Source organism: Helobdella robusta (assembly GCF_000326865.2).
Source record: "Helobdella robusta unplaced genomic scaffold HELROscaffold_1, whole genome shotgun sequence".
Taxonomy (NCBI): domain Eukaryota; kingdom Metazoa; phylum Annelida; class Clitellata; order Rhynchobdellida; family Glossiphoniidae; genus Helobdella; species Helobdella robusta.
The window spans coordinates 5,446,077-5,464,942 of NW_008703570.1; the positions used below are offsets into that span (position 1 = coordinate 5,446,077).

Consider the following 18,866-nt stretch of genomic DNA (forward strand, 5'->3'; position numbering starts at 1 on the left):
TACTAAGTATGTGACTGCCACTTAACATGAAATCCAACAAAATTGTTGACTTATTAAATAAAAATTACAATAAAAAGCTGAATGGCAGTAAAAAAACTGAACATACGTGTGTATTGTACACGCATGTATATGATCGTATATGTGCATTTGTGAATGTATATGCTTGCTTTTTATGATTTAGATTTGTGCATGAGCGATGGGCTCCGTGGATATGAGACGTTTAGTTATTCTTCACGTTATATGAAGAAGGCCGAAGGCCTATGACGTTATAAGCTCGGTATGGATTTGTCTATACCAGACCTTTATGGAGATAATATGGGGTTCTATGGCCTATGCTTGTGTTCACATTCGGATCGTAGTATAAGTGCATTAAGAAAACGGATTTGTGATATGCTGGGAGATCCCGGGTGAGTCTCATCGGTGCCTATATCTAATTAAGGTTTTTTGTTTTCTACTATTTTATAATTCTAAGAATACTCTTTTAATTTCACAATTTTAAATTATCTTTTTTCATTATTGTGATTACTAATATATAATATTGATTGTTATATCTGCTTTTATAATTTGTTTTTTCAATTATATAATATCTTTTCAATGTTTCGCTTTTGCACTTCGTTTGCCTTGCATGAGTTTAAATGTTTGTTTTGTTTCATTTTTTGTGTTTTAACTTTGAAATGATACCTTTGTTTTTATATAGATGACACTTTTAGGGACTCTGGGACACTAAAACTGCATTTTAATGCATTGTGAAACCCTGTTTTCAAAATGTTGTTTTTGAAAATAAAAACCACAAAGATCAAAAATTTATTTATAAATTTATAACACATCATATAAAGCGATATAAGATCCCAGTCCACATAGGAATCGATAGTAATGAAAAAGCAGATAGAGCAGCAACTATGGTTCACTCACCACAATGTCTGATGTCCCAATACCATACTCTGATATTATAAGAAATTCATAAAACAAAACTTTAATAGAAATAAGCGAGAAAATGGAAATGAAATAAATGCCTCTTTGAAACTTGTAATCCAAAATATAAAATCAATGAAAAAAACCAAAATTTTCTAAGTTCAATAGACATTTTCGGTTTTAATTAAACAAATTAACAAATTAGGCATACAAAAATGACACGCCGATGAATTCTGAAAAAGAAACCATCAAAAATTTGTGATCAATGTCAAACTAGATTATCAATACAACTAATACTGATAGATTGTATAAATTATAATCTAATCAGATATAAATACCTTTGTATGGATCAAACATTCATTTATTAACTATCTTATGTATTAATTATTATTAAAGATTATTGCAATTTCAATGTTACTTAATCTATTTTTATGTCTTTGCTTCTCTCTCGATTTCTTCCCTTTTTCCTGATAGCTCGTAAAACGAAACGGTTCGAGATTCACGTGGGAATAAAGATAATATTTTATTACGCCTGAATTGTGTTTGTTTTATTTATTTTAACTCACAACAAGGTGTCTTGTTAGTAGTATAAGTTCGTACTAACTCCTTTTTCCAAATAAGTTATCAGAAATATTTGTCAACCAAGATAATATCCAAAATATGTCGAAATTTCTAATCGAAATTGGCATCATAAATAATATATAGGTATTTAAAAATAAATAAATAAATAAAAGTTTTACAATGGCGTAAAGATAGTCGGGAAACATGTTAAAACGCCGTGAAAATTTGAACGAACGAACGAATGATATAAAGATTTAAACATGGAATTTTGAAGAGTGTTTAAAATAAATTAGGCGGCAAAATTATTGGCGTACCGATTTTAAGATAAAGAATATTTTGTGGTAAACGGCTGGGCTAAGTCTATAAAGATGTTCAGCAGGATAGTGTAGTGTCTTTGTCTTCCAAAATTGTATCCATAGACTCATATTTCATACATAGGTATTGTTAATTTTTGTATTAAAAAAGAATTGATTTGGTTAGCTGACTGATTTGTTGGAATTGGAATAACTCTTTTTTTCAACCATTACAAATCGTCTGATGCGACATGTTAAATATTACTCAGAATAATCAAATCTCCAACAGTATCACAAAATCCAATCAAGATAAATATTTTTACTTTTTCCTTCGGAACACTTCCGGTTTCTTCAATTAATAATTTTGAAAACTTTTTTGCTTTCAAGTTATTTCGGAAATTAACACTCGTTTTAACTTTTAAACTTTGACATGAAAACAGGCACTTTCTAATGAAATAATATATATGTATATTATATATGTTTCAATATATTTATGACTTTCCATAGTTTTCAGACAATCTTATATTATTGCTAACTTGACTAACTTGCACGTGTATGTTCTATTCGCTTTTTGTCGACTAACGTGTCTTCTAATATTTCAATTAACGTTTCTTTAATAAACAATTATATTAAAAACAAACAAAGAAGTTTTTTATTTTAAACAGGTTATGAGCCCAGAACGCTTAATAAATTGTTTAGAGAAAAAGTTATTTTGAAAAAAAAGAAAGATTGCAATTCGTGACTAAAAGAACTTTTCCAACTATCGTTGAAGCAAGAACATCAATTTTTTTTCCTTCAAAATGGACTCAAAGCTTCAAATAAAAGTTAAGTTGCGCAGCCGATTGGCCCATTTGGAGACGTCGTGTTTGAGATTTCATGGATTACCATGAGGGTGCACTTGATGTGATTGATGGCAAGTTGTCAAAACCAGAATTACTAGAAAATCAAACAGAGCAACAGACAAAAGATTATAAAAATAAATCAGATCTGTTTAGAAAGGCAAACAGTTATGCCAAATCAGTAATTGTGAATGCAGTCACAGAAGATACATACCAAAAGATAATGGACAAGAACACAGCGTTTGAAGTTTGGGAGGAATTAAAAAGAAATTTTGAAGTGTCAACTAAGGACCAACTGTTCCAAGTTTGTAGCAATTTTTTCGATTTCAATTGGATAGCAGATGTAGATGTATCCGGCCATATTGCAAGATTGAGGACTTTATGGAACGAATTAAACAGTGGGCTTCAGGCATCGGGAGAAAATAAACTACCAGAGCTGCTATTAGTATGCAAAGCGATGCAGATTCTCCCAAATAGTTTCCCAAACTTCAAATTAAGTTGGCTAATGGTAGGTGAAGAAAAGCAGTCGATAGATGATTTAATCACTCATCTCTGTGCTTTCGAAAGAGAGATAAAAACTTTCGACACAATTGATAAATCATCAAGGCAGAACGCCTTAGTTGTAAATGTTGAAAAGCCAAGTTTCAACAAATCAAGAGATTTCACTAAAAGGACAAAACCAGTTGGTAACTGCAACTATTGCCATAAACCTGGACACTGGGTTAAGCAATGTAGAAAGTGGGTCAGTGATAGAAGACCTTCTAAAAATTCCAAAAATGTTTTAGCGACACCAAGAAAAGCATATGATGAAACATCAAATGTAGTTTTGTGCACGTCAACCGGTAATCAAACACTGAGAGACAACACTAAGTGGTATATTGACAATGGAGCAACAAAGCACCTAACGAACAATCCAGATAATTTTGTTACTTTTGAGAAGTTTGTCACACCATGTTCTTTTCAAGCTGCAAGAAAAGAAGTTCTTGCTGCTGTGGGTAGAGGCGAAATAAATATGCTATCAACAGTAAATAACAAACAACAGTATATAAAACTCTCAGATGTCTGTTATGTTCCAAATATAGGTAAAAACCTGTTTTCCATATTAGCAGCACAAGATAATAATTCAAAAAACAGCAAGTTTGAATCTTATGCAACCAAATGTCAACTCAGTATAAAGAACCGAGTGGTAGTACAAGGGACAAGACGAGTAGATGGTTCCTTGTATGAGGCAAACTTGATTTCATTAACTCCAGATACACCGGCTGAAGTGAATATAGTCAGTGAAAATTCAATAGTGCAGCTCTACCATGAACGTTTTGGTCATCAAGATAAACGTCACATAAAGAATGTTATAGAAAAGGAGTTAAACATTAAAGTTCATCTTGACAAGGATTTGTGTGAACCATGTCTCTATGGTAAAGCACATCGGTTAAAATTTGGCAAGAGAAATGCAACCAATAAACCAGGTGAACTACTATCAGCAGATATTTGTGGTCCTTTCAGTACAGAATCATTTAATAGTAAACAATATTTTGTTGTTTTCAAAGATCATTACAGCAAAATGAGGTTCATTTCTTTTCTTAGACACAAAAATGAAGTGAAACAGGCACTACACAATATTTTGTCTCAAGCAGCGACTCAAGGTCATAAAGTAAAAGAATTTTTTAGTGACAATGGGGTTGAGTTTGACAACGAAGAAGTTCGAAACATCCTGCGCAGCCATGGAATCATGCAAAAACTAACAGCACCATATACACCTCAACAAAATGGTGGTAGTGAACGTGAAAACAGAACAATAGTAGAAATGGCACGCACATTGAAGTACTCAAATCCAGATTTTGAATTTCCAGTCGCTATGTGGGCTGAGTTATGTTCAACTGCAGTATATTTACTTAATCAAACAGGCAAGTCGTCGATTAAAGATAAAAGCCCATTTAAAATTTGGACAGGTAAAAAGCCGAGAATTAACCATTTGAGAATACATGTTTTGTTCACATACCTGATCAAAAACGGCAAAAAATGGATAAGAAAGCCATAAAAGGTTACCTTGTTGGTTACGATGGTGACGAACGCTATCGTATATGGCTCAAAAATCAATATAAAATGATATTCTCAAGAGATGTAGTTTTCCAAGAAAAACCTATGAAATTTACAACATCATTTGAACATCAGACTCAAAAAGATTTTACAACAGATCCTCAAATCAATTGCAAAACAGAAAATGACTCGAGTAGTAGAAATGATGATTCAAAAGAAGAAATTACAGATGACACTGAGAAGATTATAGATAATTCAGTTAAACTTCAACTCAGAGATAGGTCAAGCTTACAGAAACCTAAGAAGTTAGATGATTATGTGATGCAGGCTGAGACATATTTATTAGATGTACATGAACCAGATACATACGAAGAAGCCATTCAAAGCAGAGTCAGACTGAAACTCCTGTGTGGACATATGGGACTAATGTCATAAAATGTTTTGAAACAAGGGAAAGTATTGAAATAATATATATGTACATTATATATGTTTCAATATATTTATGACTTTCCATAGTTTTCAGACAATCTTATATTATTGCTAACTTGACTAACTTGCACGTGTATGTTCTTTTCGCTTTTTGTCGACTAACGTGTCTTCTAATATTTCAATTAACGTTTCTTTATAAACAATTATATTAAAAACAAACAAAGAAGTTTTTTATTTTAAACACTTTCACGTCAGAAGAACTGTTACAACAAAACAACATATGCCACACAACAGTCAGTTATTCTCATTTATTTACTGTGGCGTTCTCTTGCAAATGGCGCATTTTTCTTCGCGGTTAATTAAAATTTTTTCATAAAGATTCCGAAACTTCGTTGCTCTGTTTTATTGCAAAGAATACTCAATCATTTAATCAATCAACCTACCAATCAATTTTTCAATCACATAGTTTGTAAAGCGTCTTTTCCGTGATGTTCAACAGATCTCTTCGGTAAATTTTGCGTAAAGATTGGATTTGAGATCCGCTCCGAACATTGCAAATGATAAAGAAATAGAAAGAATGTAGAGACTTCTAGAGAAAAGGGCCAGAAAAAGCAAACGCAGATTTAGCATAAGAGTGTTTAACACGAGTTAAGAAAAAGTGAGAATAAGATGTGAATATTTTAAGCATTGTGAATATTTTAAGCATTACTTTCATTATTTTATCATTATTACTTTATGTCTTTTATGCAAACGCACCCGTCAACTGCACGATTGAAATAATTATCGATACAAAATTATCGTAGCGTCCATCGTCATTGAAAATACTTAAAAATTTTCTGAAAAAGTTATTGAGAAATATACAGTATAAGTGCAAAGGCATCGTTTTTTAGCCCAACTGATAAACTTTATATGCCAATTGATGAAATTGCTATGGAATTATATGGAATTATTGTTAGTTTGTCATTTGCAAACTTTTATTTAGGATGTATAAAAAATAATATGTTTAACAACACCAAGACTAAAACCACATTTATAAAAGCGTTCCGCGGAGAACTTAAGAGAAGCACCGTTTCATGTAGAAAATTAAAGATTGACGTGATAAACAAAAAAAGCCGTAAAAATTTCAAAATATTTCAAAATGTAAACATTTTCAAAATTTTGACCCACTTCCAGTCAAAATTGTCTAGATCCGCCATTGCATACGCTGACGTTCATGACATTTTTGTTTCTAATGAGAACAGTGGATAAATTATTAGAAATGTTAGGTGAAATTTACGATCGAAATCTATGAGTAGAAAAACTAGTTTTTTATACTCATAGATCAAACAGGAAGGGACCATTATGAACCAATATAATTATTGAATAGGAATGTTGACATGGTTATTTTATTTTTTTGGGATGCTTATAATTTTTAATACGAGGAGAAATTAAAAATCAGTTTGTTATTCCATATTTTTTGTTTTGTGGTTTGCTGTTGCTGTTAGAAATATGCTAGCCGTTTAATTTTTTCGAGTTATTGAAATTTGTTATGTCTAAAAGCAATTTAATGGATACGGTCGGTTAGTAATAAAATTTAATTATTTTTTTCTATTAAAGTTTGAAACAGTTACAAATCTCATGAACAGTATCTGTATGTGGCACTCCTTATTGCCCTAACAGCTAACTAATCGGAAAAAATTTGAGTTGCGTGAAGTTAGTCAAGGATTCTTCAGCCAAGAATTTTAATAAAGTTTTAAATAAAACTCAAGAAACTTGTAAAGTAATAATCTAGGGCGTTTGGTTAAAATTTTAATGAAATCTGAAAAAAAAATGAAGTTGAAGTTCCTTTGTTAATTTGTGTAACGATAAACGCCGACCATGAACTTGTTAGACTGCTATAAGGCGTGCGTACGAAAATATGTTCAAAAATTATTTTTTATATTATTTTAAAAAGTATTTGTAAAAATTTTCGTTACTTACAATTGAAAATAAATTTAAAAAAATTTTGTAATACTTTTATTTATTATCTTTGGCAAGAGTTCATTTTCCTTTTTCTTTCAGTTGTGAGTGGCGAGGCTTTTGAAGATTCGCTTGATTTTTATTGTTTTGTTTGATATAATTTAATTAAATAAAATAAAATCTGTTATTTTATCACTCTAATTTGAGAAAATGAGTTCTGAGTCATTAAAGTTAGGAGATGGATTTGTGAATGTTGAAAAAGCGGTTGACGTGATAGAAAGTTTCCTTGTTGTGTGGTTGCATTGCCTTGCAGTTTATGTGGCATACTGCAAAAATCTGAAGGTAGTAATAAAAATTAAATTGAAATATTTAATAATGATTAGTGATAATAAAATTTTGTTTATTGTTGTATGTTGCAAGTGATAATAATACTTTAAAAAATTTAAATGAAGTTTTTAATAATGATTAATGGTAATTAAATTTTGTTTAATAATAGTTATCTGAAGAAACAGCCAAAAACTGTGTTCAGATGGATTGCATAGCATCAATTAACGATGTTAGAGAAATAATTGATCCAAGATGCACAGATGACCATGCTAATATGTCCACCTTGAAACAATATTTTTCCAATGAAGCATGGACAAAATTAGAAAATAAGATGTGGTCAATTGGACAAAATTTGTATGTTTGTGTTGTTTGTAGACCTGGAAGAGACAACCAAACTTGTACTTTGGGGGTGCAGTGTGATGCCTGCGTAAACTGGCACCACTCACTGTTCATGTGTTGAAATGAAAAGGCTACCACAAGGGACGTGGTTTTGTCGACAGTGTTGATATAACAATCTTGGGTCTTTTGGTAACTGTTTTGTCTTAACACATGAACAATGTACCCGTGTGCATTCCTGTGTAAATATGTGTGTTTGTCTGTTTGTGTTACTATACGACACTTGATGCAATAAATTTTTTATTTTAAAAATTGTCATTCTATAACAAAGATGCTTTATATTGTCCTAATAAACGTCCAATTTTGCGCTTTGACTGCGTCCTGTATTGTCAAAATAGCGTCAACTTTGTTGTACAGACTTTAACCATCTCAACGTCGAATTCGTCGTGTGAATCTCACGCTTTTCACCGTCTAAACGTCGTATTCGCCCACTCGTGATTCGCACGCCTCATAACATTTCGACGTGCGGGTTCCTCACGATATATATTTTCGAACGTCGTATTTGCCTGTTCGTGATTCGCACGCCTTATAGCATTTCAAAGTCGACGTGCAGGTTTCTCAAGATTTATGATTTCAAACGTCTAAACGTCGTATTCGCCCGTTCGTGATTCGCACGCTTTATAGCATCTCAAAGTCGAATTTGGCATGCGGGTTCGGATTAGTTAGGGTTATTTTTTATTTTCATTTTAACGTCGAATTCGTCGTGCAAGTCTAACGCTTTACACCTTTCAAATGTATTCGCCCGCTCGTGATTCGCACGCCTTGTAGCATCTTAACGTCGAATTTGACGTGCAGATGCCTCACAATTTATAATTTCAAGCGTCGTATTCACCCGCGAATCGCACGCCTTATAGCATCTCAACGTCGAATTCGCCGTGCGGCCTCACGCCTTATAGCATTAGCACGTTCAATTCGCCGTGCGGATTTTTTACGCCTTATGGCATCTCAACAGCGTGTTCGCCGTGCGAACCCGCACGCCTTTGAGCATCTCTGCAGCGTATTCGCCGTGCGATTCCGCACGCCTTATAGCACTGACCATTTGTTAAGCTTAATTAATTTTTAATTTAACAAGAAATATCCATTAAAAACGGATTTTTGTGAATAAATTTAATCTTCTAGCTTAGAGGGTGTGTGAGATATGCAGGTCATATTAACAACAGTTTTAAGCAAATATAGTTAAAATTCCATCTGAGATTTGAAGTTTAGTTTTTTTAGAATAAATATAAGCGTTAAATAGTTATTTAAGCCAAGGATTTTTTAGCTAAAGATTTCAGTATATTATTATTTTACAAGTTACTCAACTTTTATTCATCTAACATCATTTATCCATCTAACTCTCTTTATTCTATCTATGAATCTGAATTGATTAATTATAAATATCTACTATTCTCTAAACACTCTACTTTTCTTAGAAATTCTATAACATCTGCTTCAACATCTAAAAATAGGTGGTCTGTTCTATCTAAACTTCTACATAAAAAATCCTCTCACTCATCTTTTTCTGCTCAACAGTTTCATGACTTTTTTGTAAATAAAATTACTTCTTTAAGAACATCTAATTTTAATTTTTCTTCTCATAACTTTACTAAACTTACTACTGAATCTTTTTCTGTATTTACTCCAATAAATCTTTTAGAACTAACTAAAATTATTAATTCTATGTCGTCTACAACCTGTTCTCTAGATCTACTTCCTTCTAATTTACTTAAAGAATTTTCTTCAATATTTTATCCAATCATTCTCAAATTTGTTAATTTATCTCTTTCCACCTCTAAATTTCCTACTTCTTATAAGAATTCTATTGTTATTCCTATTCTTAAAAACTCATCCTTAGATCCTACCTCTTTATCTAATTATAGACCTGTAACTAATATTACTTTCATCTCTAAAATAATAGAAAAAGTAGTTTTTAATCAACTGTCATCCTATTTAGACTTTAACTCCTTGCTACATGTATCTCAATCTGGTTTCAGACCTGCTCACAATACTGAAACTTCTTTACTTAAAATACACAATGATATCCTTCTCTCTAGTGACAATAGTAATCTTACTCTTCTTCTTGCTCTTGACTTTTCCTCAGCTTTTGATACTGTTGGTTCTCTTGAGACTGCTGCATCTTTCTTTTAATATTACTGATTCTTGTCTATCTTGGTTTTCTTCTTATCTCTGTAATCGTTTTTCTTCTGTTGTTCTCAATAATTCTACTTCTAACTCCTCTACTCTTACTTTCGGGGTACCTCAGGGATCTATCATTGGCCCTCTTCTATTTATACTCTATACTTCTGAACTACCTCGTATTATTAATAACTTTTCTTTCTCTAGTCAACTATATGCTGATGATTCTTACATTTATACTTCTTTTCCTCCATCTAATCTCAATAGTGTTCTTCATAATTTATCTCTATGTCTTTCTTCAATTATCGCTTGGTCTGACTCTATGTGTCTTAAACTTAATCCTTCTAAGTTTGAATTAATTTGTTTTAATAAATCTAAACACTTTATTACTATTCCTCATATTATTTTACCTGATTCTAAAACTCTTGATGTTTCTCATAAGTTTCGTAGTCTAGGTTTTATCTTTGATTCTACTATGTCTCTCACTTCTCAGATTAATAGTGTTGCTAGAAGCTCTTACTTTCATCTACGTAGAATAAAAAACTTTTGCCTTTTCTTGATGATCCTACTCTTCTCCTTCTTGTTACTTCGTTAGTTTTATCTAGGATTGATTATTGTAACTCGCTCTACTATGGTCTTCCTGACTCTATACTCTATCCTTTAAGTAAAGCTTTTAACTCTGCTGCTCGTCTAGTTGCTCGTGCCCCTTTCTTTTCTCATATATCTCCATATCTTGTTCTCTTGCACTGGCTACCTATAAAATATAGAATAATTTTTAAAATTTGCAAGTTCGTGTATAAGTCTCAATCTAAATTATTTCTTAAGTATTTATCAGATATATTAATTGAACCTAAACGTCCATGTTTACGATCGTCTTCTTCTTCTCGCTTTTTCTTAACTCGTGTTAAACACTCTTTTGCCAAATCTGCTTTTGCTTTTTCTGGTCCTTTTCTCTGGAACTATTTCAACTATTTGACAAGTAAGGATCTAAAAAATTACCTAATTAAATCATTTTAAATTTAATATAAATAAATAATCAAGTGCTAGATAATTCAAAATGGGCGGAGTTAATTTATTAAAAGTACATTATGATTGTGTGTAAACATGGACGATACCGTAGGAGTACCTATCTCCCGTTTTACCAATTACATGTACTTAGGTGTCACGTACAAGTACTTATAATTTGTACTCATGTACTAGTCGAGTACAAGTTCCAAACAAAATGCAAGTACTAAATCAATGATATTGATATTTACAAGACACAAAGCAACAGTACCTGGCCAAATTTTCTATGGCGGATATAAAAAATTCCTACTATGTGCATCCCTTGTTATCAATAGAAAGATAATCAAATATGTAAAACTTTGCTTATAGATTTAATCAAAACCTATTTATTTTTTGGAAAGGAAAATTTAAGGATAAAACAATTCCAGAAATTTAAAAATCAAAATCTATCTAAATATAAATTATTATTATTATTTATTTTATTTGGTTACCTGATTCATTTCCAGAATATTTCATTCTAAAGTGATGTTTCCTGTGTCAATTTTTATTTTTAAAATTTTTTCGAGTACACATATTGTTGGGTTCATAATAAGTCAAATTTGTTGTATTTTGTATTTAATACAAATTAGCAGATTTGGATCAGTCCCTTATGAGTTTTGAACGTATGGACAGAACATCACCTGATCTTTGGCCTGAACAAAGTTATTCTAGAATATATTGAATCTTTACAATAACTAATTAATTTATATTAAAATTTTTTCAGTTCCTGGTGTATCTGATTACTCTGATCTCTTGGTAAGCATCACAGTTAAATTTTTGTGTTAATAAAAAACATTACAATTTTTTTATTTATAAATATAAATAAAAAGATTGCTCTTTCCTCTGTCACAAAGCATCTGAATTTTTTAACTTTCCCAAATATATACCTCAACATCTATGTATTTGCTTTTTTGGAAAAATCGTAGTGAAAATTTGTACAAAATATATTCCACTTCTAAAACTCAAAATCATTGCTAAATTTGACTAAAATTGCAACAAATTTTTTTTAAATTATACAAGATGATGCACTCACTATTGTGTGCGTGTGTGTGCGTACGTGCGCCTGTACCTGCATCCATTCTGGTATATTGTATAGAGCATTTTTTGGCTAACTTTTGGAAATGCTTTCTATTTTGCTCACAAATACATTTGTATGAATTACTTGTTTTTTGAAAATTTAGACTAAAATAGACAAAAAATAATTCGTTTGTTACTTTGACACAAGAAACATTCAAATGATGTTTTTGTATAAGAATGTAGTTGGTTTTGTTTGACAAAAAAGCCTCCATTGTTTATCCAAACAAAACCTTCATTTATAAAACTTTTTTCATTTCTGTAATGTAAGTAATTCAATTCAATTCAATGATGTGTTTATTTAGCAAAGCTAGGAGACCCGAAAAATGACTTGTTGGGCAACCCAAAATTGAACAAAAAATTATAAAAAGTTATTTTACAGTTCACAATGAAGGGAAAAAACGACAACAGAAAAATGAAAACATAGTTCTGTACAAACAAAACAAAAAAAAATTCAAAACACTTTCAACCGTGAAAATTAAATAATTAGAAATTTCTGAAATAATAAATATACAATCGGAAATAAAAATAAATTGTTATGCCCTCATAATTTGAACAAAATTTATATAACAAGAAATAAATACATATAAACATATACGTACACAAGCATACACACATACACATATTCAGTAAGGAAACATCACAACACCCACAATGTATGAGCATTCAGTCAACCAGAACCAAAAACCTAACGAAAACTAGAAAAGTGGTCTGATAATAACAAATCATAAATAAGATTTTTAAATAAACCATAAGGTGCAGAATTCGTAATATACACGGGTAATAAATACCAAAGACGAATAGAAACTGAAAAACCAAATTTGAAAAAAGATTTAAACGTGGTGTGGGTAAATAAAAATCGGGTCTATATCTTAAAACAGTCTACATATTTGATTATAAAGAGATGGACAATAATTTAATTTATACAATTTATAAATGAATAACAATGTGTACAAAATGTGTAGTCGATTTACTATTAAGATATTGTTTATACAGTAGTACTGACTGACATGAGCATATTTATTAAGACCTAAAACAGTTCGTAAATAATAATTCTGACATACATACAGACCAAAAACAGTTCGTAAATAATAATTCTGACATACATTAAGAAGATGGAGATTAGATTTAGTGGAAAAATCCCAAATAGGAATACAATATGTTAAACAAAGCAATACGATTGAGTTATACAATGTCTGTAAAATATGGTTTGGAAATTTAAGTCTTAGTCGATGTATTACGCCTAAGTTTTTTGAAATCTTTTTAGAGATAGAATGAATATGATCAGACCAGGATAAAGTACTTGACAAAGTTATACCTAAAAATTATTTTGAATTTACTCGATTAATAACATTGTTATTCAACATTAGTTGAATATTAACGAGGTTAGTTTTTATCCTAGGTCCAAATACAATAAATTCGATCTATATTCTTAAATTATTTGATTGAACCTAATTGTAAACATTAAGAAGTTCATCATTAGAAATAGAAACCAAACTATAAATAACAGAATAATAAACGAAGAATTGAAAATAATGATGCATCATTAATAAATTCATAAACCATATCTGGCGATAACAGAGGAGAAGTGTTATATAAATAAATAAATACATAAGAATCTGAATCAATATTATTCAAAATAGATGCATTAGCATCATGATTAGATGAAAAATTAACATTAGAATCACTCATTATTATTTTTTAAATTGTCCTGGGTTGGCTGTGTAGATGAACCAAATGTCCATTCTTTGATCTTCACGTACTCATGCTAAGAGTCCTCTTCCAACATCGCCGAAGAATCTGTAGCATCTACACAAACACGAAAGGATGTGGAAGGTTGGGAGTCATCAGGTTTTGAATTCACCTTCTTTTGTCTTAAATGCTGGGAAGCAAGAAACAACGTTTATATTTAGTAGCTTAAGAGGATTAACTATGTCAGCTGCCCCACATCTACTGACATTACTGACATGGGAGAACTTTTTTTTTTATAAAAATTTTATTAGCTTTAAGAACTTGATCGGGGACCTTGCGAGAACCGATCGTTACTTTCCTGACCGTTGGCTGATCAGGAACATTTGTGCTTCTGCTTTTATTACGTTTATCCACAATAATAAAATCATCTGTAGAAGATTTAAGTCCACTTTTAACAATGTCAGAAAAAGACAGAATGTTCTTTACAGATCTACTTATTGTCTCATCCTGGACAGTAGTTCCAGACATTTCGATTTTCTCACTTTTTAGTAACTACGTTGACTCTTGAAGTCTTGCAATTTTGTTAGACAGGTCATTACACAGGTCAGCCATACCGTTGGCTAAAGCAGAAAGCCCATCCATAATGTTCATCTTCTGACAAGAATCACATGTCTATGAGAAGCTACTAATTTCTCTCATGACTGTTAGAATTTTAGCTGTTAAAGTTTGCCATTTGTTGACAATTATGCAATTGCATGTTGAACAAATAATTTCTTTTTCCTTCTCTCTTTCCTTGGCAGTCGTTATACGTGTAGTCATTCTACCGGCATGAGACATGCCGAAAAAGGTAAAAACGAAAATGTAAACAGTAGCAATTAAAGCAGCTATTACACGAAATAAGATTTAAATTAAATTAACCAAAATTATTAGCTAAAAAAGTATATTATGGTTAAACAATTAATTTAAAGCACGAGCGAAAATTGTGGACAGACATAAGATAAGCCATCTCACAAAGTAAATGATTTATGGCAAGATTCATCTGAAGATTACATAGGTTTAAGACAATTTCGAAACAATCCATACATTTTTCGTTATATTAACGTTATAAAATAAGCTATTATGTAAAAAGCTTAAACCATTCGAAAAACGGCTATTGACAAGACTTCATTTAGATATTTGATACTATATTACGTTGTTACGTTTAAATATGATGTGTCTCTATTATTAAGCGATTAAGATAATGATGTGATATAAAAAGATTAAGAAGCTGTTTTATTGCAAAAAATGATGAATATTTTAAATCGCAAGTTATTGAAATGTTCTGACTTTTTTTGAATGAATAAACGTTAGATATGAAATTTTATAAATTTTATGTTTTTAACTAACTTCAAGACGTCTTCTCTAGTTTTTTTTTACATTTTTTTGTCATGTTTTCGCAGGTACTGTTATCTAAAGATAATTTCTTCAAAGCAGATTCATATTAATCTTTAATTTCATTTGGATAATCACTCTACCCATCTTTTTTTATCACAGTTATTTTCTATTCTATATTCAGTTATTTTCTACTCATGCTTCTTTTACTTCCAAATTTGAATGCAATATTGTATCCAGCTAGCCACTGATTTTGATATTCTCAAGAATTGTATTTTTATTAATTTTCTAAATGTTGTACAACTCATTCGCTAAACTTCCATTTTACTCCTTGCATCATCTGTTCTACAATGGCTGGAGCTATATTGATTGATCTTTATTAACATCTAGATTTTTCATTTCTAACATATTTAAAAATGTCGTTTTGTAACTGAAAAGCTAATACAGATTGTTATATATTTCCGCAGGTAGCGAATTCAAACTTGAATTAGTTTTTAAAATATTTTTTATTTATAACCCATACGTCCGAAAAGCCCATATGTTCAAAAAAAAACAATAAAAGACAATTTTATTAAATCTTACAAAGTATTTTTTTCGTCAACAAATAGCATGTGTTAGAAATTATTTTGATGTTTTTCAGCCAGAACCTTCACCTCCAAAATGGTTAGACGAAGTTGAAAAAGTTGACCACGACATGCTGCAAGGTAGCTCTGGGTATATGTTAATCATATTGTTGTGTTGTAAAATTGTTACGTTGTAAAAATATTTTAACTGCTTTCATTTTGTTAAAAAAACAAAAAACGAGCTAATACATAAAGTTTGAGTTTAAAAGAATCTGTGTTTGAAAAGTATATTATATTGAAAAACTCATACAAATTTAAATCAATGTTGAAACATAAAATTAATTGTGTTTGACTGTGACAACATGAGGGAGAGTTGTGATGTGGGTAGGTGGATGGCTGTGAAATGGATGGCTGATAGTGGATCTTTGGACAGTTGTGTAATGGACGAGCGAGTTGGATATTTAGATAATTGTGCAATGGATGGATGAGTGGATAGTCGTGAGACTGATGAGATACAAGTGAGAGAGTTTTAGTGAGAGAGACTTAGTGAGAGAAACTACCTCCACGAAGAACATACCAATGTAGCAAAAATATTGAAAGAGACAGTTGAAAATTAACTGAAAAATTCAAATATTACCAAAGATTCGAAAATACAGAACTTATTGACACGGGAAATCATTGACACTGAAAACAAAAAGAGAAAAATATCGCAAAAAGCATTCAAGGGATTGGAAATAGTGGTTCTTTAAATTGCAGAACAAATAATAATTGGATAAAGTAAATGTTTTTTCGTTGAGAGTTTATGACGGAGGAGTAAAAAAAATTTAGCAAAGTAACAATTGAAAAAGAACAAACTAAATTGATTATAAATTGTGTGAAGAAGAATTAAAGTGCATGGCTAATTTGAATTGGGGATGCAGACCAAAATATTGCTACATAGAGTCGAATTGGCTTTTGGCCAAAAAACGATCTAAGGTGAATGAGTCGATTAAGATTTGTAAAAAATTGAAAATGGGTCGTTAAGATGTGGGACTATGATCACTGAAAACAAACACAAAAACTGCCGAAAGTTCTATTTAAACTCGGATTGGGTGCTGAGTGGTAAGATTCAGAGAAATGAATTAGGAATGCAGTGAAAGCAGCAAACCAGTAGTTGCGTATGTTCTTTTTGGGTGGTTTATTTTTAGTTAAAATATTCAGCTAAATGATGTCAGTAAAAATGGCTTTATTTAACTTTTTGTTGCATTGTTTTATTTTTTCATTAAAACAATTTTAAATGTTGTTTAAGACATCGGTTAGTCATTAAAGTAATGTTTCCCAGCATTTTCCTTTTTTAAGGTGTTGGCTTCCCTAAAAAATATATATATATTTATTAATTCAATATAAATTATATAAAATTTGTTTAAAAATTTTTTAATTTTTTTGTAGAATTTAGCAGTCTGACGACCTCTCAGTTAATCGAGAAAGTTAAGGATCTGCATCAGTTGGCATTTCAACTCGGTCTTGATGAAGGTAAATAATGCCTGAACCATGTCTACCTGCCTGTCTCTCTGCTAACAGCATTAAAATGTTTCAATTATGCATTATATTCAGTGAAAACATCTACTCATTTTTGCCTGTGTTTAGAAGACCCAGCTTGAATAAAATTATTTGTTTATTTTATAATAAGGCGTACAAACATAAATTTATTGTATTTTTATGAAAGTTCAATATTGTAACATTTTTTTAAACTTTCCATTCAGCTCATGAGATGGTGAGAGGAAAGTTTTTGAATATTTTGGCAAGGACGCAGAAAAAAATATAGTTTAGGTTTTTAATAATTTTTTTTTATTTCATTCTGTAAATAATTTCAAATACATAATTTTATGTAACTTTTGGTTAATTTAATTTTGTATTTTAGTAAATTTATATTTTTCATATTGAACCGGGGCATATTGAACCAATTTTTAGTAATTAACTCATTAAATTTTTGTTATTGCATTAAAACTTTTTGAAATAGGTCATTTTTAGGTAAAAATATGTCTATAGCGTGTCGCAAAAAATATATTTAATTCTAGCGTGTTTTTTTGACAATAAAAGGATATATTTGCAAGCCTGACAAAATCATATAAGCGACAAAATCATATAAGCGACAAAATCATATAAGCGACAAAATCATATAAGCGACATTTGCTTGGCAATTTGCTGATATACATGACAGATTAACTCAGCTAGTTCTTTTTGCATTAATAGTTAGAATTATAAAACGCCTACTGGTATTTGTTATAAATAAGCAAATTTACCTAACTGGTTCAACCAACCCGTGGTTCATAAAGCCCCGGTTTCCCATTCTATCGATTTATGGGCGCAAAAAATAAATTCAAACATTTCAAACTCTTTAGAGTTATGTGTGTGAAAAGATTGAACAAAATAACATTTAATCGGCTGAATAATAGAGACGTAGCGAATGTTTAACCTGGTGGAATATTCGCCCGAAATTTGACATTCGGCTTAGACCATTTTTAGACCGAAGAGACAATAGTGCAATTTTTGTTTAAACCGTCACTTTTTTGGATTCCGAAACAATAATTGTTTATTCTTATTAGCGAAAAATTTATTTTGGCCATCATAGCTGTTAAAGCTTCTGAATATGAACAAGAGATTGAATATTATCTCGATAAAAAATTGTTGAGTAGACATAAATCGCATTCTGTTTTTTCAATAACTCTTTTTTCATTCTATTTTCATAATTGTCGATTTTCTGGCATTCGATTTCGTCCGAATAGTGGATTAACCAAATTCACTATTCGGTGTATCTCTACGGAATACGATTGATGAGGCGTGGTGCTAAAATCTAGCCAAGCCAAACAAGTTAGAGCTGATATTCAGCTTAGCTTCTGACTGTAAGTCGAATTGGCGCAAATTAGTATGGAAAAAAAGTTTAAAGGTCTGTCTATTATACTCTTCCCAGGTTCAGAGAAATCGTCAACGCGCACAAACATCGTACACGAATACATGCTAGACGTATCACACACGAAGCATGTGATAGGTGGGGATTTGGTTGATTTTAGTTTAAAAAGTTTGCCATGCAAATTTCGTTTTCGGAGCTGATTATTATTTTAGGTTAGCGAGGTTCTCAGTCACTTTCAGCATTAAATTTATTTTTCTTTAACTTATTTTATTTATTTTCTTATTTACTTTCCCGGTTTAGCTTTGAATAAATGCATTGAGTTGTTTTTTGTGGTGGCCCCGCGTTTTATGTTTCCTCTTATTTCATGTCATTTTTTACGTAAGTA

At 30.9% G+C, this 18,866-nt stretch overlaps 2 protein-coding genes across 2 annotated transcripts; one reads left to right on the forward strand and one right to left on the reverse strand.

Annotated features, from left to right (window-relative positions):
* Positions 1 to 7,193: 7,193 nt before the first annotated feature.
* On the reverse strand, positions 7,194 to 9,848 carry HELRODRAFT_158959 (hypothetical protein; the record flags this gene model as incomplete). The annotated part of the gene is made up of 3 exons (XM_009010899.1): positions 7,194 to 7,345; positions 7,783 to 7,910; positions 9,784 to 9,848. The coding sequence occupies 3 exons, from the start codon at positions 9,846 to 9,848 to the stop codon at positions 7,194 to 7,196; spliced, it is 345 nt and encodes a 114-aa protein (XP_009009147.1).
* A 1,635-nt stretch (positions 9,849 to 11,483) lies between these two features.
* HELRODRAFT_63585 (hypothetical protein) lies at positions 11,484 to 17,395 on the forward strand (the record flags this gene model as incomplete). The annotated part of the gene is made up of 5 exons (XM_009010900.1): positions 11,484 to 11,553; positions 11,616 to 11,659; positions 15,669 to 15,732; positions 17,020 to 17,103; positions 17,334 to 17,395. Coding segments are annotated over 5 exons (324 nt in total), but the record flags the coding sequence as incomplete, so codon positions are not given.
* Between the last annotated feature and the right edge of the window lie 1,471 nt (positions 17,396 to 18,866).